Source organism: Fundulus heteroclitus, unplaced genomic scaffold (genome assembly GCF_011125445.2).
Source record: "Fundulus heteroclitus isolate FHET01 unplaced genomic scaffold, MU-UCD_Fhet_4.1 scaffold_81, whole genome shotgun sequence".
In the NCBI taxonomy this organism is placed as follows: domain Eukaryota; kingdom Metazoa; phylum Chordata; class Actinopteri; order Cyprinodontiformes; family Fundulidae; genus Fundulus; species Fundulus heteroclitus.
In genome coordinates, this window is record NW_023397263.1 from 683,678 (window position 1) to 708,448 (window position 24,771).

Below are 24,771 nucleotides of genomic sequence, written 5' to 3' on the forward strand. Positions count from 1 at the left end.
TGCTGGAAACGTACATGCCAGTCCAAACCTGATAAGTTATGATAACCAGATAGACGGCTACACTCTGCTCATAATTAGCAATCCTTTCAGACAGAAATTTATTTATTTTTAGCATTTGCCACAAGTGTAGCAAATTATACTTTGTTTAAAGACAGCATATTTTTGATTTATGCTATATTTATTCTTAAACAATCCCAAGCTTTCACTTTATTAAGCTGATGGCTGGAAACTAGCAGTTAGCTAGAAGCCACTAGCTGATAGCTGGAAACTAGCAGTTAGCTGTCAGCCAATAGATGAAGCCAGTGGCTGGAAGCTAGCAGTTAGCTAGAAGCCACTACCTGATGGCTGGAAACTAGCAGTTAGCTAGAAGCCAATAGATGAAGCGGGTGGCTGGAAGCTAGCAGTTAGCTAGAAGCCACTACCTGATGGCTGGAAGCTAGCAGTTAGCTAGAAGCCAATAGATGAAGCTGGTGGCTGGAAGCTAGCAGTTAGCTGTCAGCCAATAGGTGAAGCTGATGGCTGGAAGCTAGCAGTTAGCTAGAAGCCACTACCTGATGGCTGGAAGCTAGCAGTTAGCTAGAAGCCACTACCTGATGGCTGGAAACTAGCCATTAGCTAGAAGCCAATAGATGAAGCCGGTGGCTGGAAGCTAGCAGTTAGCTAGAAGCCACTACCTGATGGCTGGAAACTAGCAGTTAGCTAGAAGCCAATAGATGAAGCCGGTGGCTGGAAACTAGCAGTTAGCTGTCAGCCAATAGATGAAGCCGGTGGCTGGAGGCTAGCAGTTAGCTGGAAGCCACTACCTGATGGCTGGAAACTAGCAGTTAGCTAGAAGCCAATAGGTGAAGCTGATGACTGGAAACTAGCAGTTAGCCAGAAGCCACTACCTGATGGTGTCATATCTATGTAAATGTGACTCTGAAGAACGCAATGACTGACGAAAAGGTAGATTTTAAAAGGTTTATTGTATGGTTGGAGATGGATGGTTCTTTCTGAGGTTTGAAGGTCTCACGGGTTCTGCCAGAAAGATGGAGAAGGTGGTGAACAACTTGAGCTTGGTTTATTGAGAAGATGAGACGTGGTCGGGAACTCACTTAGGCGGTAGCTTGGGTTTGGTGCAGAGGAGAGGTACTGAGCATACGTCCGGGTTGTCGGTGCAAGTCCTGGTTCCTTCTCGGTGTTGTGGCTGGCTGGAGGGTGGACAGGCAGGTGAGCGCAGGCAGGAGGGCAAACAGGGTTCCGTGGGTTCAGTTTGGTTCTTGTGGACTGATCCAGGTTGGCTTCTGACAATGTGACGAGGTTTCCAGGCTGAGGTCAGATGAATGGGTTTCTGGAGCAAGGAGGCAACAAGAACAAAAACAAGGTTAGTAACTGGTTTCAGGAAATCACGCGAGAACATAGGGTAGGTCTGTACCACGCAAGAGCGCAAACGAACTGACGCCCTTCTTCTTCTTTATGTTTTTTTCTGGCGGTTGGCACGCAACGAAACGGTGCATTACCGCCACCAACTGGTTTGGAGTGTGGATCAGAATGACTTATAAATTAAACCAAACTACCAAAACAAAACAAACACCCCCCCAAAAAAAAAAAAAATAATAAAAAAACTAAAAAATTAAATCCTATCAATTAAATTACTTAATCTAAGATAATGAAACATAATCCCATAGCACTCATCTCTTGAATTACTTCTAAGCATTTCTATTAAATCAAATTTTATTATTTTCGTTTTTAAATTTTTAACCATTTCCCATCTTTCTTCTTTATATTTCTTACAGTATATCATAATATGCTCAACTGTTTCTTGTTCCCCACAATACTCACATCTTCCAGTGTTATGCTTCCCTATTTTGAATAATGTTCCATTTAATCCTGTGTGCCCAAATCTTAAGTCTTGATATGATTGTTTCTTCCCTTCTGCTCCTCCCTGCACAACTCATTTCTCCCACTCTCCTCTGAATCATGTACAGCCACCGTCCTTTCCTCTCTTCCTCCCATTGCTTTTGCCACCTTTCCTTCATCTTCTGTTTAATAATGCTCTTTACTTCCATCTTACTAACTTTAATTGAGATATCAATGTTTTCTCTAATTGTAGCCTCCTTTGCAACCTTATCTGCCATTTCATTTCCTTTTATTCCCATATGTGCTGGTACCCCACAAAAATATAACTGTAATTCCCATCATTTGAATTCTGAACAATGTTTGCTGGATTTCTATTAAAATATCTGGTCTACTATCTGAATGACTTCTCTGTAAACTGATTAATGATGAAGATAAATCTGAACAAATTATTACTCTGAGAGGTCTTATTTCCTCTACCCATTGTACTGCCAACAAAATTGCTACCATTTCTCCTGTGTATATTGATATGTTATCACTGATCCTCTTTCCTATTGTAATTTTAAACTCTGGAACAATAGCTGATACTCCTATCTTATTAACTAAACTTTTTTGATGCATCTGTGTATATCTGAATGAAACTATAATAACTGTTAATATATTTCTGTATTGTATCTAAATTCAAAATAAACTCCCTATCTTTGTTTTTCTTTTTTAATAATTTAAAATCTACTTTTGTTTCAGGTACTATCCAAGGTGGAACTGCTGGCATTGGTACTGTCGGACTGAAAATTAAATCAACTAATTCTAACTCAGTTGCTTTTTGTTTAACTGTCCATCCAAAGCTCTCCCTTTTCTCCATTTCCCAACAAGACTTTAAAGTGCTTTGTGCTGGATGATTATCACTATGACCTTTTAAATTAGCCCAATAAAGACAACTGAGTTCTTCTCAGCTCTAATGGCAGTTCTCACATTTCCACCTGGAGTGCTGCTGTTGGAGTTGTTTTAAATGCCCCTGTACATAATCTCAAAGCCTGAAACTGTATGTTGTCTAACTTTTTTAAAGATGAACTCGATGCAGATCCATACACCACACAACCATAATCCAGTACTGACCTAATTAATCCACAGTAAATGGCCTTCAATGCTTTTCTATCAGCCCCCCAATCACTTCCCACCAAACATCTCATAACATTTAACGCCTTCCTACATTTGTCCTGTATTTTCTGTATATGTACACTCCATGTTATCCCCTCATCAAACCATAACCCCAAAAACTTAAAGTGCTTTACTCTTTCTAATTCTTGATTATACATTTTTAGTTTTATCTCTGTACTAATTCTTTTCTTTGTAAAAAACATTGTCTTTGTCTTATCTACTGAGAATTTGAAACCCCATTTATATGACCACTGTTCTATTTCTGTTATTGCATCCTGTAGCTTTTTCTGACGCCCTCCTCCTGGTTCCAGCTCCTTATAAAGGCTGGCAATCAGCTCTGATGAAACACACCTGCCCGTCAAACCCTGCAGAGAAGAGAGAGCAAGGAAAACAGGCCTGCACCTAGACCACGGAGTATGACAGATGGCTGGAAACTAGTAGTTAGCTAGAAGAAAAAAAGCAGTGGAGAAATAGCCTAAGTGAACCTACCCATCCCCCACCCTGAAGAACTGCTAAGGTTACATGTGCTGTATGTAGAGCAGGGGTCAACCTTGCTCAGGCCTCCAGCTCTAGCATTAGTGCTGTAAAATATTTGAGATCCTGCCAATTAAAAAACACATTCCAAATTGGCCCTAAATGAAAAAGAATTTTCTGCCTGAGACTCAGAGGATGTGAAGTTGGAAGTTCCTAGCATGTTTGGATAGCTTTCTAGCTTTAGTAATAGGACACAAAAATTCTTGAATAGCTGTGTAAAACTTGTAAAATATGTAGAATTTGACTATACCTATTCTCCATATGGCTCTATCAGGTCCAATCTCAACCAAACCCCCTAAGTATATACCTCCCGCAGTTTCCCCATAAGATGTAAATCAATTAAAAGGTCCTAATTAGGACCAAGGATGGTTCTTATTGAGACCATAAGGTATCACACACATCCAATGTTCTATCAACATCAGGAAAACGGTGTGTGTATGTGTATGATATACAAATAGTCCCTATAACAACTATCACCCAGGTTCTGATAACAGATTTTTTTTTTTTTTTACTTTCCATCACCATACCTTTGTTACCTTTTAAATATATGTTTCTGAAGTCTAGGAGCAATGGTTTGGTCCAGGAAGATAGGAAAAATAACAGAATCATCTCAAATTTGTGACACAGTTTTGACTGAAGTAGATTAAAGTACAGTCTGTTTGTTCCAGTAAGGACAAAAAAACAGCTGCTGCAAGACAAAGACTAACCCTAACCCTACCCCTCATTTTCTCCCATACCGGCACTCAGTACGGTCAAAAAACAGCTGCTGCAAGACAAAGACTAACCCTAAACTTAACCCTCATTTTCTCCCATACCGGCACTCAGTACGGTCAAAAAACAGCTGCTTCAAGACAAAGACTAACCCTAACCCTAACCCTCATTTTCACCCATACCGGCACTCAGTACGGTCAAAAAACAGCTGCTGCAAGACAAAGACTAACCCTAAACCTAACCCTCATTTTCTCCCATACCGGCACTCAGTACGGTCAAAAAACAGCTGCTTCAAGACAAAGACTAACCCTAACCCTACCCCTCATTTTCACCCATACCGGCACTCAGTAAGGTAAAAAAAACAGCTACTGCAAGACATAGGAGGGGGCTACGTGGATTAGATTAATTATATTGTCCCTTTATGGGGACATTCATATGTTACAGCAGCAAGCAAGATACAAAAAGAAGAAAGACAACAGGGACATACAATAGCAGGTAATACCACCAGTATCAGCAGTTGTAAATGGGCTCGTAAAAATAAAATTGCACATTGTTATGATATTATGATATAGAGTGGATTATTTTACAAAAAGTTCAGATTATTATTGTTATTATGATGCACAGTGGATATTGCACATCGAGTATTGCGCACTATTATTATTACCATTTCACATTTCCCAGTCCTTGGACAAATTTTTGTACAATTTTTGGATGTCAATTTTGCTCTATTCATCGCAAAAGCTTATCCATTTTGAAAATGCTACCATTAGTTGGGCAGAGGAAGTTTCAGAAGTTGAGTATCTGGCAGTATTCATGTTTAAAGTAAAGTTTATATTGGACCTAACAAGTGCAGTAATAATATATAAAAAAGTTTTTATTTTTTCAATATTTGAAGTTATGATAATTTTGTTAAATTTTTTTCTGATTTATGTATGTCATTTTAATGTTCCTAGAGTGTCTAGAAAGCATGATCCTAACAAGGTAAGATTTTTTTGGTGGAGCTAAATAAGCCACAAATGTCAGAATGTGTGTGTGGTGTTTGTGTGTGTGTGTGTTATGTATGTGTTATGAATATAATATTAGGAACAGACTTTTTTCTTCTATGGATTTTTAAGTATTGAAGAGATAAAATTACTAATATGACAAAAAAGTCCTAGGACAATAAAGTAAAAAAAAAGACAAAAGTGGTAATATTATGAGAGAAATGTCATATTATGAGAATTAAAGGGGAACATTTCCAGAATAGTCACAGTTTGCAGAACTATTTCAGTCCTGGAGTAATAGGGCCAGGTTAGATGTTTTAATTATTTGTATTCTTTACGAGAATAAAGTCAGGAGAATGAAGCGAAAGGGATACAAAAATAAACCCGTAATCTTTCAAAAATAAAATTATTACGAATATAAAGTATATTCTGAGATTAAAGTCCCTCTGATACTGTTTGAGTCTAACGGCAGATTTGCCACATTCAACATGGCGGACGCTCTGACTCATCCACAGCATAGGCAGACCCCACCCAATGAGATATCTACATATATAATGTCTATGGAGCAGACTTGTGCGTTCTTAAGACTGACCGCTTTCCCAGAATGTATCTCTGTAATACCCAGCCATCACAGCGTCTCAAGATGTCTCAATAAGTAGAATCAAGACGTCTAAAGACATTTGTGCACATTAAGACGTCTTAGGACATCTTAAGACAAAAATCTGAAGACATGCACCCATGTCTTAAGACATGCAATCGCAGGAAATGGGATGCTCTCAGACAGTATTTTGTGTCTTGAAGACATTGAGTGTCTTGAGATGTCTTAAGACATCGTTTTTTTGTCTTAAGACATTCAAATCTTAAGATGGCTTAAGACAACCCTTTGCAGCCTGTCTTAAAATTAAAGCATTGTTAAGCTATCTTGTTTCAACAGGAGTTTTATGGTTATAATTTTGCGTACTTATTTTCATGTAAAATCTTATATAGTGTTATTGGAGTTTTAAATAATAATTACACATACACTCTGCACGCAGTGTGCAGTTGGTGGCTACAGTTATACACACAAACCTACACTTATTTCTGATTCTGCCTTTGTATTCATTTGATGCAAAATACCTACTTTTTTATTTTATTTGCAAAACACGACTATGGTAAAAATGTTTTTTCTCCAGATTTCATATGATGAAGTAACTCCTGCAGGAGCAAATATACTAAAAAGTATTAGTGAAGACTTAAAGTCTTAGGTTGTGGCATCTGGTTAAATGTATTACAATGCAAAAAAAAAAAAAAAAAAAAAAAGAAGAAGAAAGGAACACATTTAGCTGTAATATTGATAATAGTACCATACTAACCCCAGGTAGCAGGCCATACAGGCTTTCAATGGTACTGTACATTACCCAATACACTTTATAGTGCTTCACATTCACCCACTCACACACACACTGACACAGTAAAATGGCAATAATAAGATTAATGAATTTTTTTTGCAATTTATAGGGTGGGAAAAATCACACAACATAAAGACATGTCAATTTATTTTAATGTATGATGCAGCAAAAATGCCAATAACTATCTGATAAAATGAACAATGTCAAACAAAGTACACACACAGTGCTCAAAACAACGTTTGATGATACTATGCACCCTCCATGTCCTGGACTGCCTTGGTAGCCTTAGCCTGTGTATCCTGTCCCTCCTTTAGGGCCTTAAGCCAGGCTTGCAGGTATACGGTCACAGTGTCTTTGCAGGACTCGTTCAGCTCTCTCCCACTGCTAAGGACATGGGCAATCCTGCTAGCGACGTACGAAGAACGGACCCCCTGAGTATGTGGGGGAACCACAAGACTTTGATAAATCTTTGTGATGACAGTACAGCAAGTCTCTTATCTGCATACAGAAGAGATATAGCATAAGATCATGACATGGTAAAGAAAGATGTAATGTGCAGAGCTTTGCAATTAGAACACCTATATACAAATACTACATTATTAACTTTTTGTACTTATAGTTAATGAACCATTTATTAATGGTTTTGATCTGCAGGCCTGTTACCAGCAGTTCGGTCTTCTCTTCTGTGGAGGGGTATCTTTTATGTAGATAGAGAGCCTTGCTCTTCTCCAGTGCCCTCTTCTGTCCACCCTCATTGGCTGAAAAAAAACAAATAAACAACGATACAGAGGGTTTTAAACCAGGGCTTTGAACCGTTTTTTTTTTCCCAATCGGTTCGTTCCGAACAGAAACTGAATTTTAACGTTTCCGGTTATGAGTTCCACCAATAAATTGACGTTCCCGAACCGGTTAGAACAAAAAAATACTGTTCCCCGAACGGTTAATTCCGTTCCTTTCGTTTGACAAATATAGCTATTGATATTGTGTTTGGAATGAGCGTTTTTCTTAACGATGGATCGTAATTTACCTCTTATTTAAGATGTGTAGCTCTAGTGGAGACACCGCTCTCTCTCCATTCAGTCAGCGAATGTGTGATGTGATGTCACACAGGAAGTGAACCTCAGCCGTCATGGTAACGTGCGCAGGAAAATAATTACTTTTTTTTTTAGTTAATTAGGCAACAAAAACTTTGAGGAACAAAATAAACCGGTATTACCCGTTACCATTATTTTTAAATAAGTGTTCCAGTTCCAGAACATAAAAAATAATAACGTTTCCGGTTTCGTTTCTGTTCCCTGTAAAATACAAAAAGTTCCCGGTTTTTGTTTTCGTTCCTTGAACCGGTTCAAAGCCCTGTTTTAAACACCATATACTCTAGAAGTCATACATTATTTTCCTTTTATTCTCTTACCTATCATCCTATTCCTTGCATTGAGGTGGCAGGGGCATGAACATGCCAGACAGGGACAGCATGCCCCATCTTCTCGTCCAGCTGACCCTCATGCGATAAGTCAAAGACAAGAGTCTATACAGGAGCTATGACAGCTCTCCATTCCATTTTCTATATTAACATGCATTTCATAGTATCGCTTAAACCCCAACATATTTTTCAACCTCCTGTGCAAGAATGACATGCCCAAATTTAAAAGGCTGCAGTTTCAAAAATACTGGGGCAGGCTGAATACTTTTTGTCATCTGTGACATAAAAACTGTTTGCTAAAGAGGTCAGAATCAAGATATGTTGGTCTGAAAATATTCATTTGAAAACACAATTTATTTTTATCACTCACTCAACGCTTTCACTCACCTCGAACAACTCTCTCTTTGTTGGTGCCAAACCTATCAAGATTTGGCACCAGGATTTGTCCCCTTGTCTCCCGGCGTCCTCTCCTCTCGTCCCCTTCTGCTCCTGTCTTCTCCTAAATTACAAAGAATTTCAGCTGGCATGGTCCATGCTTTACTTTTTTAAATGGCATTAAAGTATGCTCTGATTCATATAGACTGTTCTGGTTCAGAATCAGACATACTTTAATGATCCCAGAGGAAAATTACTTAATTACTTTTCAGTAGGAAAAACAAGCATTTACATCTCTTATGAAAAAGTAGCGAGTAAGCAAGTGATCTCTAGTGGTTCAGATGCAATATTTGACACATACATATTAAATGGTCTGTCCTGTCACTACAATATTCAATTCAATTCATTTTATTTATATAGGGCCAATTCAGGAAACATGTTATCTCAAGGAACTTTCGGGAGTAAAATTCAATCAGATTATATAGATTGGTAAAAAAAATGTAATATCTAAATGATGAGTATTGTATTTAAATAGCATTGCATAAAATGATTTGTGGAGCTCAGCCTGATGAAAACATTAACACGTTTTATCAACATAAAACTCAGTTAGCAATCACACACGCAGCTTAATGTTGTCCCTGTGTGATGTTCAGGGACAGGTCAGGACAATCTGAGGACAGCTCTGAGGTTGAAGTTTAATGTAATAATGCAGGTGAGCTACCTACCTACGTATGGACAATGTCAGCTGATCAGCTGTAGCCGCTACTCTCTGTCCTAAGGTTATTTGTAATGTTAGCTAACATGAAGTGCAGCCTACTGCTAACTCATAACTTAAAATTGTGTGTCGTTTTTTTCAAACTGTGTACACAGTGACAGTTAGTTAGTTACAGATATCACAAACCTTGATTTTCTTCTTCACTGCTTGACTCGTTCCCATATCTTGCGGTGGCGTTAATAACGTTTGGTGGTGTTTTTTGCATATTATATCATCAGGAGGTTGTCTTTTATGTGCTCAGCCACTAGATTTAAAGGTGTTTTACCCAATAAGAACACTGCAGCACCAGACACAACCAGGAGATCCCTGATCGTTGGGGAAAGTCAGAAAGAAGATGCACCTTTCTTTCTAATCCTGTCTAAATCCTGCTTAGTTCAATAATAAAGTCTGATATTACAAAAAACTCACTCTGCTTGTTCTCCCTACTTATGCCCTTGGTGCAGAAGATAGATGAAATCTTCAACAGAAATGTTATTATTAATTCTGAAAATATGTGAATAAAAATACAAAGCATACAGAAAATGCAGCTTTATTAAGTGACCTGGTTTATTTTATTTAGCTTTTAATTTCTTTTCAACATTTAGTTCTACTACTTGGCTTGTGCTTTGGTAGTTTCATGTTTAAAATGACAAAAGAAGTATGAAAAAATTATGGTCGTCAAGTTGTAGTTACTCTCATATGACAGCAGATAGCAGTGAAAGCCCAAATTCATAAGATTAAATGTTTGAAGTCAATTTTTAAACGTCTGTCTACCACTTTTTTGTGATTAGAATCATCAGTGGCCGGTCTAAACATATTAAATTTCCAAGAATGCAAAGTGAGCATGAAACTATACCATTTTCCAGGGAATAAACAGTATTATGTGACGCTATGTTTAATTTTTTTTGTCTGTATGTACTGTTTTATTATCTTCGTGTCTTTCTTTAAATGCCTCAGTACTACTGTTTGTATTATAACCTAATTTTGCAGACTGTATGTTAGTCTAACAAAGCTCCAGAAGCCAGAATCCTGAATTAAATTGTCACACCAAATACTGTATGGCTTGCTGATATTCAAAAAAATACAATTTCCAACTAATTTAAGTTTTACAAATTGACAAGGAGTAAGCACTAGCTCAAATATTTGGTTCCCTAATCCTTCACACACCCCAGGTCATAAAGATCTTCCCTCCTGTGTTCCTCCAACCAGCTCTGCTGCTCCTCACCTATCAAACACATCCTTGAGGCCATTTTTGTCCAGATTACACCTTAATTACACTTCTCTGCTTAATTTACACACTTTATATGGATGATGAAATTATAGTTTCAATGTTTCAATTTGTCCAAATAACTTTATTTTGTGTCCAGTGGTTTCAATGAGAATTTCAGTTCTGCCTCCTTTATATCCATTTTAAACATCATAAACATATCATTCATTAACTTGTTTATGAACTGATTTATTGTAGTGGAGATCAAGGCTATGGCTTATAACTGGTCGGACTTCAAATGTGCAAAGCAAGTTGCTGAGTGAACAAAGTTACTCTTGAGTGGACTAATTACTGTTTTCCTAACACACTCCAGGTCCTTCACATCATGTGTTCTACCAACCAGCTTTCTTAAGGCCATTTTTGTTCAGGTTGCAATTGAAAGCTTCATTTATTTTTTTCACCAATATGATTGTTACAATTTGTCCAAGAAAACTTATTAGATTTAGTCCATTTAACATATTTAATGTATTACTATGCAAGAAGGATCTGTGTCTATCATCACAGTGTTGCTCCAAAATCAGACTGATGCAAACTTGCAAAGCATGTTGCTGTGTGAGCAAAAATAAATCTGCACTGCTCCATACTTGATGTTTTTTTCTTGCTATGGTGCTCATGACCTGTGGATCAGCCTCAGTTATATTGTAGAGTATGCTTAATTTGCACACATGCTTCAATTTTATTCCTTAGCAGGATATGTTGCATCTCAAACAATGGGCCATCTTTAAGTGCACAGCAGTTGTGTATAGTATGGTTCAATGAGTCCATAATATAAAGCCTTAAACTGGTTTACAGTATACATCTAAGAGAACCATAAGAAAGGTCAGAAAACGGATAACCTTTGAAACTTTTATTATCACCAGGGTTTTTTTTTTTATCAGACTTTTCCAAAGCCATGTGAGCCCTTGATTTCCATCATGGCTTTAAATTGCTCCTCACACTCCACTCCTCTTGGAAGGAAAAGGGTGATGCTGCAGGTAGGGGAGTATGGCAGGCGTTGCTCTCCTGGTTCCTGGTCAAAAAATTCAACTGATGGGTTTGGTGAAAACCCAAGCGGGGGAATAGTATCCACCCCTGACACAAACACAAGTATTTGCTCAAAGGAGATGTCTACTTCTCCATCTGTAGAAGGATAGGGAGAGGTCACTCACCATTGATTCAAATGCAAATTAAGGACAGTTGTGTAAAATTACCTTCAATAGACCAGTTCATTGTTATTGTTTTGATCCGGGTTTTTCGCGCATGCGCGCCGGACTGGTTGGCAAAAGACGAACACAATGGCGGACGCAAACAGAGAAACTGACAGGTTCTCCACGTATTTTTCTTCTTTAGATAACATATCACAAGATCGTTTTAAGAGTAAGTTGATGGTTGATGGTGTCAGATTGCCAGATCCACACAGCAAAAGCCTGAAGGGACGGAGCGAGTCTGTGAAATGCTGGCCAAGGGTTCCGTACCGCGACATATACAGCTGCCTTATAAACACGCAGGCCAGTACACACGAGAGAGCACGAAAGCATGAAACCACTGGACGACTACAATTATTTTATATCGGGAAAAAGGCTCCAGCAACCCCCGCAACGCCATGAGGGATTAAGCGGTCAGAAAATGGATGGATGGTTGTTCACATGTTTGTGTAACAGCACAAAGCGGAGTCGCACACAAACCGCGTCTCAGCAGAGGAAGACCTGCCCGGTAGGTTGTTCACTACGGATTATTTTGGTGTTTTTGTCTTGTTAAAATGGGTGGGGGTGTCGGCGACATTACAGCGTAAACACAGAAGTACTAGCGCCCGTGAATGGGGCCGTAATAGCAGCAGCAGCAGCTGCTGTAGCCGCTGCTGCTAGCTGCTGTAGCCGCAGCGGCGGCTTCTCCGGCCCGTGTAGTGTTTACACAGCAGCCGCTGGCTTCTGCTGCCGCAGCCCGTGAACGGGCGGAGCAACCGCTGCCTGCTCCGCCGCCGTTGTCTGAAGCAGCCGCTGTCTGCTGCTTCAGACAACGGCTGCTGCTGCTACCGCTTCTCCGGCCCGTGTAGCGATCGCCACCTCCCCTCCGCCGCTATTTAAGTAGAGCAATGACTAGAGCAGAATTAAGTTGTATTTACCGGAGATGAAGTGTAGTCTGCAAATTCTGTCGTAGTATGATGGCTCCCCCAGTTCATTGGGAGTGTCTGCCTGCGCTCTTTTCATTGAAAATATCCATTTCTTTCTTCGTCCTTCCTCCTTCGGTAAACGACAGAAACGTACATCCAACGATTTGGAATGCCTCTCTGTGCAACCGGGAGCACAACAAGTCGTAGGCATTGCTTAGATTCCAAAAATAAACGAACTGAAAGTACGCTCTAAATCACCCGTTTTGTCATGTAGTAGACGAGAGCAGCTCTGTTTTTTGCCAACCACAGTGCCCGGGTGTAGGGCTGACGTCACGCGTGAACTACCCTATAGCAACCAGCCACCAATCCCACCAGAAAATGGTCTGCTCTTCAGCCTCCCTGCGGTTGCTTCCAGGTGGACTCCATTTTATGGTGAAGAGAGACTGCATGCAGCTTCTCCCAAGTTTCTCACCTACGTTTGTAAACACAGGGAGAAACTGCATACAGTGTCTTTCCACCACCTGCCAGAAACCACCACATGAGTTGAACCCACTTATATATTGTTTCACCATGCTGGCCAATCTGTAAGTTAAAAAAATGTGTAAAAACACACTCGTCTTTTCATTTTCTAATTATAACAACCAAACAAACAAAATCTCCTTCAATACTTTTATTGCATTTGTAGTTGTTGTTACCTGTGGAAAACATAGTGCTCAACAACTGCTGAACGCAGGGATAGCGTCACATAATACTGTTTATTCCCTGGAAAATGGTATAGTTTCATGCTCACTTTGCATTCTTGGAAATTTAATATGTTTAGACCGGCCACTGATGATTCTAATCACAAAAAAGTGGTAGACAGACGTTTAAAAATTGACTTCAAACATTTAATCTTATGAATTTGGGCTTTCACTGCCATCTGCTGTCATATGAGAGTAACTACAACTTGACGACCATAAATTTTTCATATTTCTTTTGTCATTTTAAAGGTATACTATGCAACCGGGGTTGATTTTCCGGCGAGGCTCCCCCCAGAGGGCGAAAGTAAAAGTGCACTGTCGTAAAGATGCTCAGCTGTTCTGGTTTCTCCGTCAAGCCAGGCGCGCCGCCTCGCCAAGCCGCAGCCGCAGCGGTAGCGTCTCGCCAACATAAATAAATAAATAATAATAATAATAATAATAAAACTCGATATGCTTGCATGTTTATTTGACGTTAACACGCGGTTCTTTGTTGTTGCTTTCGGGCGTGCATATAGTGAATGGCAGGGCAAAAACACATGGAGTTCTCGCCGTAAAGCAAGACCGACTCTCGCGGTCTTGCAGGATACTTCTGAGCCTATGGGTGCGGGCCGAGTGCTCCTGCAATTATAGATTAAAAAACTTTTTGTTTACATCTTTTTAAGATTTGGAAGGCAGATGTGGCAAACCGGGCCAACATTCATTGTGGCTATCACATTGGGGAGCAAATTGATATGCTGGGCCACCCTATGATTGGTGACTGCAACCGCTTTGAGCGATACCACCAGAGGATCAAGGACTTGGGTAGGTAAAACTTCCGTACATTTCATATACTAGGTCCTGAAGGTGTTTGAAGCTCAGTCTTGATATTTTTGTTGTACTTCAGTTATCGCTCACAAAAATGGTGTCAGTATTGAAAAATCAATGGTGAAGAGGATTGTTGTGTTGGATACCCTTTGCACACTGTCAACACCAAATGATGAAACAGCAGAAAATACATCTGTCCCCAGGCTTCTAGGCTACGCCCCGGTTTACAGGCCATTAAAATATTCTTTGATGTTCCATCAACGATGACTAAAAAAAGGTAAAAACATTATTTTATTTATTGTAATTAATTTCTTAACAGGGTTGCACATTGGAAACCAAATGCCAGAGCTATCCCACCTGAAAGTGTCAAAAATGATGCGCCAGCCAGACCTCATGGAGAGAATGGGGGATAGAGTCCTGACACAGGAAGAGATCTTCCTTGGCCCAAAGGTGTGACTCCTGTAGTTAATCTCAATCCAGTACAGGAAAATACATATTAATAAATATTAATTATACATTATGAGGTAAAGGTACTGTAAGCACTGTCTTCTCGTATGGGAACATCATTAACATAATTTACTTTTATTCCCAAGGTTTGGATAATGGGAAAACATGGGAAAACATGTGATCAACGTCATTAACAACCCTCTCTCTGGGCAACCAGAGAGATGCATTAAACACCAAACTACCACACTGTCCCCACAAAAATATAAGTACGTTATCAATGTTTATCATTTGTGTAATAGCAGTAGTAATGTACTGAATTCAGAATATTTTTTCAGCCAAATTCACAAAAGGATGGCGCAGAGCAGCAATAGTACCAGCAACACAACATACTGCATAGCATTTCCCAGAAGCTGTGCATCATTTTGTGTATTATACCCTTGGATATTTATTTAAATAAATGGAATACGCCTTTTATAATATACCTTTTTAATGAATGCAAGTGTTTTAAAAATATTTAATCTCATTCATAGATTTGATGTAAAGACTCTCAGAGTTGGCTCATTTGTGGAGATAGCCCCCTTCAACCCAACCCATGTGAATGACAGTGACAGGCAACTAGTGAAAATCACAACTATATGGGCTACAATCTTTGGTAAAGTAGTTACATCTTGAATATAATGTGTAAACAGGATTATAGAGAAACCAGGCAATGTAAACCTCATAGCATAATGCATAACACTCGGTTAAGTTACAGTTTTACTAGAGATCATTTTTGTATCCCATAGCTACATGCACAATGTTTCTCCCCAGATATTCCACTGGTCCTGTTTAAGGGTACCACTTTCTTGCTGCAACGCACAGAAGACCCACTGACAGGCTGCAAACAGTATCAAGAAGGCGGAAAAATCTTTTTTCCAACATCAGCCATCACTGACACCCTCCTGTTCCTCCACCACAAATGTTTCTGGGAGCCAATTGAAAACCTAGGGATCAGGACAAAGCCTGCTGCCACCAATGAACAGTATTGTCAATTAGTTGAAAAAAAAATTCACAATCCAAGGAACAAATTGTTTCTTAGAAATGCATATCTACACTCTTATACAGAGTAACCTTACCACCCCCCCCCCCCACACACACACACACACACACACACACACACACACACACACACACACACACACACACACGCAGGTAACTTGATGTCAAACCCAACCCTCTTAACATGTACAGTATGTGCAATAATTGCAATACATTGAACTGTATTTCCCTATGTTTTATTATTAAATACTCAGTGTGTCATATAGGGTTTGTCATTCTTTTATATAAACAAATAGTTTGTAAACTATTATCAAGGAATAGTGGATTGTGATATTTTACTAAATTTTAGTTCTAAGACGTCTTCAGATATCTTAAGACATCTTCGTATTTCCAAGACATCTTGAGACATCTCAAGTCATCTCAAGACATCTTAAGACCATGTCTATAGACACGTCTTGACTTACCAAGACATCTCAAGACATCTCAGCAAATGTGTCTTGAGACACATCTTAAGACGTCTTGAGATGCGGTGATGGCTGGGTATGTATTCTTGTTTGTTTTGTCCTGTGTTGTAGCCTGTTCATCTTGACTGGTGTTCCTGTGTTTCTCTTGTTGTCTGTGAGTTCAGTTTGCCAGTGAAAATAAAGTTTATTGTTCACCTACCTGTCTCTACCAGCGACTGCATTTGGGTTCAGTTCTCTGCAATTCCTGCTTTGGGACATTTTGTGGCTGCCGGCTGTGGCAAAAGTGCCACAAACGTTTACTGTAAATATTATCAATAAAACATGATTATTTGAAAGTAGTTATAGACTAACAGGCATCTATAATACATCATTTGCCTAAAAACAGCAACAGGAGTGCGGCAACGGCCGTGGCACTTTCATGGCAGCTGCATGCCAATGAAGGTGGCAGTGGAAGTGCCACTACTAGCTGCCACTACCACCGGAAGTGCCACTACTAGCTGCTGTTACCACCGGAAGTGCAATATTTAAAGTCTTTATTGCAGCAACTTCAGGAAACCAAAAAAAAGTTGCTGAGAAGCTGAGGTCGGGCCGTTCCTTGTCTGACGCGCTCGTTGACAAAAAGAAGAATCCGCTGAGATCCAAAAGTGCTGATGTGTAAACTTTATTGACAAAAATAAAATAAACAAATAACGTATCCAAAAATTTCTTGACAAAGATTAATCCCAGCGATCTGCATAGCGGTAAACAAAAAATACAGCAGCCCGCTCACCCACTCTTACCGTGACACTCTAACAGGTGAGTAATATGCCCAATTAGCAATCTCCGCCCACATCCTGTTTACCCATACCTCCACAAACAAATAACCTAACAAAAGTTTTAAACCCAGACAAACGGACATCAAATTATCTTTCATTTATGGCTCTTACAGTCTTTATAGCCTTTTTATTACCAGAGTCAGATTGTTTCAAAATAAAGTTTGAGGTAATTTATATAGAGACAAAAAAGTGATTTCCTTTTCATTATTTTGCTTTTGCTAATATGGAACTTTGCTAAGAACAGAATCCGATTTATGATTTATCTGCTGCCACAAATAGGCTATGTGCACGATGTTGTTACGCAACTTCCGCTAACTGAAATGGGTAAGAGAATATACTTCCGGTTCGGCTGTTCACCCACAGCAAGCAATGGCGTTCTACACATGCTGCCTTCAGGACCTTCCAAAGGTAACAACTAACGACGTCCTCCGCTTTATACGAACCTTATCATCTGCTCCACGGAGTAGAAAAGAGAAAGGCTTCAAGTTTTATATGTTGAATTACATTGACAACTTTGAAGATAAGTAAAGTACCAGTCGGTCACTGCTGAGCTAATGTTAACTGCCTAGGTAGTTTTTTTTATACTGTACATACATATACTGTTTCGTTTTCACTTATAATATAATTGTTTTAACATAATTTCAAAGACATTGTTTCAGGTTAGGATTCTGTTTTAATGTTTTAACCACAGTGTCCAACAAAGACTCGTCAGGGAGAGTGAGCTCAGAGTAGGGTGAAATCACATAAAATGATGATCTGTCCAATGCAAAGAGGACTATATTTTGGGTGGTCTTATGTAGCTTGTGTGCAGCGTAAGTATTAATTATTTCTAGCTGTCGAGTGTTGGAATATTTGCGCACATATAAGTTAGCTAACTTTAGCATTAGCGTTGCAACAAGAGAGTCCCAGAAGCTAGTCTGTAATGACTTCAGATTTTTGTTATAGTGTAAGTTAAAACATATTTGATGCTGTTAGTGCCAAGGTTAATTCCATGCCTGTTCATACTGCTCTTTTGCTTCTTTTTACTTCTTCATTTAAAGATTGAAACAGTGCAGTTTCCTGTGGCAGCGATCTCTGTTGTTGTTTACGTTGCGTGTGTTTGGTTGGCAAATATGTTCAGAAATGTGCATCTTATTTAAGTTATGAAGTCAGGAAAACATTACTTTTTGTAAACAAAGTTTCTTCATAGTACTATTTCTTATTAAAAATATGCATGGTGCCTACTTAAGTCACTGATGTGATGACTTCGCATTCGCTCTTATAAGCCTGCTTAAGCTTGTAGTTTTAGATGCTCTGTGATGCATAAAAAAGCTTGAAATTAATTAAAAACGCTGATCACCAAAAGCACATTGTGGTGCAAAGACAGTTCTTACTCTGTAGACAACTGCAAGCTATCAATTGTATTTGTTTGACAGTTTGTTTTGTACTAGTTTGACAGTTTGTTTTTGATTTAGAAACAAACTGGGGGGTTATGTGTGTGAGTGCATACACACACACACACACACATATATATATATATATATATATATATATATATAGTGTATTAGCATCATCGTTTATCACTGCTATCACCACCTGAACATATGTCAGTACACATGTATGTATGTATGTATATATGTACAAATGTATGCACGTATGTATATGCACATATATACGTGTAAGTATGTATGTAGGCGTATATATATATATATATATGAAAAAAGTATGTATATATGTTTATATATATATATATAGATCACTATGAATGTAAATAACACACCATATGCCCATTCCTATTTCTTTTTGTATTCTTCTGATCCATTGTATATACATATGAAGATTCACTGTATATAACTGAATGCACCTTTCCTACTCTGCACCTTCTTGTATTAACCAATGTGGCAAGTGAATTTCTCCATTGTGAGATCAATAAAGCCTATCTTATCTTATCTTGTTTTGGTGTAAATAGGCTCTATGCAGCGGGGATTGTGACGTGTTTCCGACTACACTTACTACTAGGCAAACAGTTTCCGGTTCCATATAAGATCTGACGCGCGAAAATTAACAACAACCAACATTCTAGTTATTCTTATCTTTGCAGCTTAACTATGGAGAAAAAGGTGTTCCGATATCAAAAACTAATGCGACCTAGATCGGAACATTGTTGTGTGCCGTCGTGCGTTGTGTCGGCAAGATACAACTCGACGGTGAGTTTTCATTCATTTCCCGTGGAAGAGGATCTAAGAAAAAAATGGATTGTTAAGATCAGGAGGGATGACTTCCAAGTCAACAAAAACACAAAGGTGTGTAGCGTTCATTTCAAACCCGATGACTTTATGGAAGGGACTAGACTGAGACGTCTGAAAAAAGGGGCTTTCCCTACACTGTTTGAGTGGAACCGTTACCAAGTGCAGCCGCCAAGGTCAAGTGTTTGGGAACGGCGACAGAGACCACTGCTCCCTGATCCTGACTCGGACGTAGAGCAAGATATGGACTTTGACGTGGAGAGAACTAGACACGATTATTGTTCAGTTCCAGAAGCTGCAGCTGTGGAAATGGTATTGCATAAAAATGAGGAGTTGACGAGGGAGCTAGAAGATCTACGGAAGGAGTTGAACCAGACCAAGATCACACTTCGCTTCGGTCTCCAGAGATTTGCTGGATCCGATGAGGACATACGCTTTTTTTATTTATTTATTTATTTATTTTTTTTTTATTTGGAAAGGCAGGTTACAATTACTTATGACAAACCAGCTTCCACAACAAGGGAAGTATAGGCAGGAAAAACAAGCCAATCCAGGGTTTTTGTTGTAATAAATGAACAACCATAACAGAAGAGTGAGTGGGGGGTGGGTCCAGTCTGATTTTTCTACTGTTAGGAGAAAAACACGGTCAGGAACATAATTTTGCCTTCAACCAGTACCGAGGTGAAATATACAGCAGCACAATATTTATATGTGACATACATATTTAGTCCAAGGGGATTACTGATTTTACATAGTTTGTCCATTTGGACCAGATCTTGAAGAATGATTCCCTTCGACCTTGAACAGAAAAGGATAACTTCTCCAGAATGTAAATGTCTTGCACAATATTGATCCAATCTTCAACTGTAGGAGTTTCAGGCTGTAGCCATCTTCTAGTGATTGTCTTTTTGCTTGCTGCCAGAAGCATTAACAGCAGTTTTTTATCTTCCCGAGTCCAGTTGTCAAATAAGATGTTACCTACGTATAGGGATTCACATTTACATGGGATTCTTTCAGTAAATATGTTATTAATGTGGGAACACATTTGCTCCCAGAAACCTTTAATCACTAGACAGCTCCAGAAGATGTGATGGTGATTTGCCCCATTTGTTCCACAGAGTCTCCAGCATGAGTCTCCGCTTCCCCGGTGTTTTTTCTGAACTGGAGTTACAAAAAATCGAACAGTGTTTTTCCAACAAAACTGTCTCCAAGTGTTGGAGCTGGAGGTCATCCAGTGTAATTTGTTAATCTGTTCCCAGGCTTCAGTTGAGAAGGACATACGCTTTTATACAAGGTAAGTTAAACTTATATTGCCTGTGATAAGCATTTGTAATAGCATTGCCTTTGGCTTGAAAACACTATTCCACGTTGTTATTAAATATTACTGTTGTTGTATAAGCTAGATGCACGTAAAAGTAGGCTACACCGACCAAAATAACAACATAGGCTAACATAATTATAAGTATGAATAACATCTGTTGTCTTCAACAGCAATCAGAGTTAGTTTAATCATACATAGGGAATTCCATAATTTTTATGACTCATGAAGTATTACAAGATTGTTGTATCAGTTACTTGTGGTTCAGCATTGTTATTTCATAAACTGGAAATTACTATACTATCTATAAAGCTAAGAGTAAGCCTTTTATGCCATGTGAGAACCAATGCATGTTTATTTCTTGACAGATTTGCAACCTACAACCACCTGATGGCCTTCTGGGAACTAATTGAACCGACAACGCACAGAATGATTCGTGTCACCAACTCCAAAGTCACCAAGGAGGCTGGAAACACTCGGGCACTTCCTGCTATAGACGAGTTCTTCCTGTTCATGATGCATCTTGCTTTGGGCCTCAAGCAAAAGGACCTTGGTCATCGCTTCAATGTACATCAGGCCACGGTGAGCCGCATCATAACAACCTGGGCCAACTTCCTGTACTTTGTCCTGGGGTCAGTGTGCATTTGGATGCCGAAAGAGAGAGTACGAGCCCATTTGCCAGAGGAATTTCATCTTTTCCGAGACACGCAGGTTATCCTGGATTGTACTGAGATCCGCTGCCAAACACCTTCCTCTTTGTTATTACAAAGTGAGTTTTTTTCAAACTATAAGTCTCACTGCACATTCAAGGCTTTAAAAGGAATGGCACTTCATGGAGCAATAACATTTGTGTCTCGACTCAATGCAGGGTCTATAAGTGACAGGGAGTTGTTCAAACAGTCAGGGATCATTAACCTTCCTACCCCTGACATGGCCATCATGGTGGATAAGGGCTTCTTAATTGACAACCTAGTGCCATGCAAAATTCACCGGCCTGTTTTCCTGACCAAGGGAAAACAAATGCTACCTCATGAAGTGACCCACACTCAGTCTGTGGCCAGGCTCAGGGTACACGTTGAACGTCTTATCCGCCGAGTGAAGGAGCATAAGTTGTTTGATACAGTCATCCCCTTGTCCATTTCTGGTAGCATAAACCAACTGTTTACAGGGGCATGTTTACTTGTGAACTACCAATGTGGACCACTTGTTAAGGCATGGAGCCACTGAGTCTAAAAACCCTCATCCTTGTTAATGTGCTAAGGTAAATGTAAATATTGTATACTTTTGTAAAAACTATGGATTTCACACTCTGTTCATAACTCTGATCAACAGACAAAACTAAGACAGTGTTTCCTTATGCATTTTTTATTATAATTTCATAATGCATAACATTTATTTACTAGCCTGTACAAATCTCAATATATATCTATATATATATGTACATATACATGTCTAATTTGATATGATAGGTGTATATATTCTAATGTGTAATATATTTATATATATATATATATATATATATATATATATATATATATATATATATATATATATATATGTGTGTGTGTGTGTGTGTGTGTGTGTGTGTGTGTATGATTATTTTGTGTATATATGTAAATATTCTTTAAAGTGTAAATAACAAATTAGAATACAATAACAATAATGCTGTATATTATAATTGATTGGACCACCAGTGGTATGTGGCTACACTGTAACACACAGTCATTAAATAAACCAACATTTGTACAATTGTAGAAATTGGGAAATACTTCACTGGTTATCTAAAAATTACCTAAACATGCAAACACTTCTGTAGGTAGTGGTAAAAAAAAAACAGATCTGCTCGGTCTCTAATGGTGCGCATTACATCGCTATTTTTGTATATACGCTCAACAAGCATGTCCTCCTGCGCACATACAACAAAATCACACCACTCTAAACCTGTTAGGAGGATCTGACCTTGCACTTGCCAGTAATACTTGTGCTGCCTCCTAAGCTTCAAAGAACCATCCGACATTTTCAGTTAGGGACAGTCAACATAACTCTGGATGTTGAAGCATTTTATTTCAAGCAGGCCATACGGTGGGTTATCAGAAGGATCGAAAACGACTCCATCGGGAGAACAACCCAGCCATGGAGCATCAGGGTGTATAATGAACCCGCAGGGTGAATAATTCACATTTTTTAAACTGCAGTACTCTGTCACGGCAGCTAGCTCCATATCGATTCCTCTCCTCACGTTCTTTGTCATGACAGTCCCCCTCAAAATTCTCTGTGCCAGATTTTCAGCAGATGTATGACATCGAACATGGCATGCCTCGTGAAAGCGTGTAGATGTGACTCGCATCTTTCTCAGTCGATGCCATTCCTGGCATGAGCTCTGCTCCCGTGTTGCAGCTTCAACCCTGTGGGCCATGTTGAATGACACCTGTAGCGATTTCATATATACATGTTCCTCCTCTGAGAACACATAAGCGCATGTGGTTGGCTCAAGCCTATAGCTTTGGATGGGAATAGAAGGTTGGGCAGGGGCGCCTGGGATGTTGATGATTTCCCGCATTTCTGGTGGTTTTAGCTGGAATGACAGCACACTCCCTGCCTGGACAGCCCCATAAGCTGAATAAACTAATGGGTCTTCTGCTGACATGCCCATGGTGGTCACTAGAGGTGCAAGCAAAGGAGGAAAGTGCTTGTATACCTCTGCCACTCTTAATGTGGCTAGATCTGGCATTTCCCCGTCCAGTGCTTTGTAGAGAGAACTTCTGATAAAGGTAAAGTGAAAAAACTTTTGTTTAAAATGCAGCGTACATATTTAACACATAAACTAAAGGTAATATAATCTCACCTCACACAAACCGCGGTTGAATTTTTGGGTTTGCGGACCTCCATGTCACCCACCGGACCTGGCCTAACACCCTGACAGCAAAGGCACATTTTGACATGGCATCACATGTTTTGACATGGCAACACACGTGCATAAGTAAAATTCACATGACAGAGAGATGACTTACCAAGGTCCTTGGTTTATGCCAGATCTGCTCAGTGTCTGTGCAACTGTGCACTGGGGGTACAGCAGGGATGTTTAATTGAGAAAAGTGGGCTGTTTGATACAGTAGTGCAACCAAATGGTTGCATAAGGCACACCCCGCCACACAGGAGCAGTGGGTACTCGCCAAAATCACAGGTTTCTAGTGTTTTAACACCATCTAAGGAGAAATAGAAGCTTACATGACAAATATCTCTCAAGAGCTAAACTGTTAGTAAGAGGAAAATATAACTAATAAAAGCATAGTGTATTCTAGATGAGAGGCACATATGTTAAAATGTAGGCCTACTCATTCATGCCCATAAACAGTAGACAGAGACTAAACCACATTTAGATAATGCTACTTATTAGCTGATATGGGCAACTTATCAGCAAGCCTAACCATTACCCTAACATTGACCCTAGTCACCCTACTCTCAATTCATGTGGCTTTTCATTTTTCCTCATGGATCTATGACAGACTGATCAAATTTTCATTTAATTTCAGTTTTCCTCAAAAACATTTGAGAAGTAGTTATACCCTTTGTGAACAAAGTCACTAAGTTTCAGTTCAATGCGTTAACATTGTTTAATTATACATTTTTACCGGGTCGAAATGACCCGAACACCACCTGAGGTGTTTAATATAGTAAGTACGTTACTACTTACCCTCATAGTTGTCGATATAGCTGCCTATGTACATTTTAAATCCCTTTTCCCGCTTGCTGTTGGGAGCAGCACATGATTTTTTTATGAGTCGATCTACATCATTTACCGTCAGACGAGGTAAGTCTTGAAGACAACTGACTATAAAAGAGAGCCATATCTGTCTGTGTATAAACCGGAAGTCGAACCGGAAGTTGGTAGCCTAGTACACGCGAACGCGGAACTGCGAGGTGCATAGAGCGTATTAGCACCTCAGGCTGGTTTTCTTTCAGGGTGGTCCTGGTGTTCTTGATAGCCTCCGGCTTTGTCTTCAGATCTTAGGGTTGAATTTTCAAATGGTCTTTGGACCTTTGGTGTAATCCAGAGCTTTTAAATCACCCAGGTGTTAAAAGTTTTGGATAACCTTGACATTATACATCCACATGTCTTAACTTACAAAAAGACTCAATTTAGAACTGAATTTAGAACTTCAGTCTACAGGTAAAAGCCAGTAAATTAGAATATTTTGAAAAACTTGATTTATTTCAGTAATTGCATTCAAAAGCTGTAACTTGTACATTATATTTATTCATTGCACACAGACTGATGCATTCAAATGTTTATTTCATTTAATTTTGATGATTTGAAGTGGCAACAAATGAAAATCCAAAATTCCGTGTGTCACAAAATTAGAATATTACTTAAGGCTAATACAAAAAAGGGATTTTTTAGAAA

General features: G+C 39.1%; 1 protein-coding gene and 2 long non-coding RNA genes across 5 annotated transcripts; 2 read left to right on the top strand and 1 right to left on the bottom strand.

Moving 5' to 3' along the window:
• The first annotated feature begins 13,908 nt into the window (after positions 1 to 13,908).
• On the top strand, positions 13,909 to 15,117 carry LOC118562164. The gene is made up of 4 exons (XR_004930477.1): positions 13,909 to 14,056; positions 14,379 to 14,509; positions 14,653 to 14,772; positions 15,037 to 15,117. It is a non-coding gene; the product is annotated as an uncharacterized LOC118562164 (long non-coding RNA).
• A 4,141-nt stretch (positions 15,118 to 19,258) lies between these two features.
• Positions 19,259 to 21,593, top strand: LOC110368415. Its single transcript, XM_036134399.1, has 3 exons — positions 19,259 to 19,477; positions 20,326 to 20,342; positions 20,735 to 21,593. Exons 1-3 carry the CDS (start codon positions 19,292 to 19,294, stop codon positions 21,591 to 21,593), a joined length of 1,062 nt encoding a protein of 353 aa, XP_035990292.1. The 5' UTR covers positions 19,259 to 19,291.
• A 543-nt stretch (positions 21,594 to 22,136) lies between these two features.
• Positions 22,137 to 24,329, bottom strand: LOC105925074. 3 transcript variants are annotated; one of them, XR_004930466.1, is made up of 4 exons: positions 24,061 to 24,329; positions 23,378 to 23,572; positions 23,212 to 23,282; positions 22,137 to 23,128 (listed from the first exon to the last, which is right to left on the bottom strand). It is a non-coding gene; the product is annotated as an uncharacterized LOC105925074 (long non-coding RNA). The 3 variants fall into 3 exon arrangements; XR_004930467.1 differs by lacking the exon at positions 24,061 to 24,329 and adding an exon at positions 23,827 to 24,053; XR_004930465.1 differs by lacking the exon at positions 24,061 to 24,329 and having other exon boundaries at positions 22,138 to 23,128; positions 23,378 to 24,053.
• Positions 24,330 to 24,771: the final 442 nt, after the last annotated feature.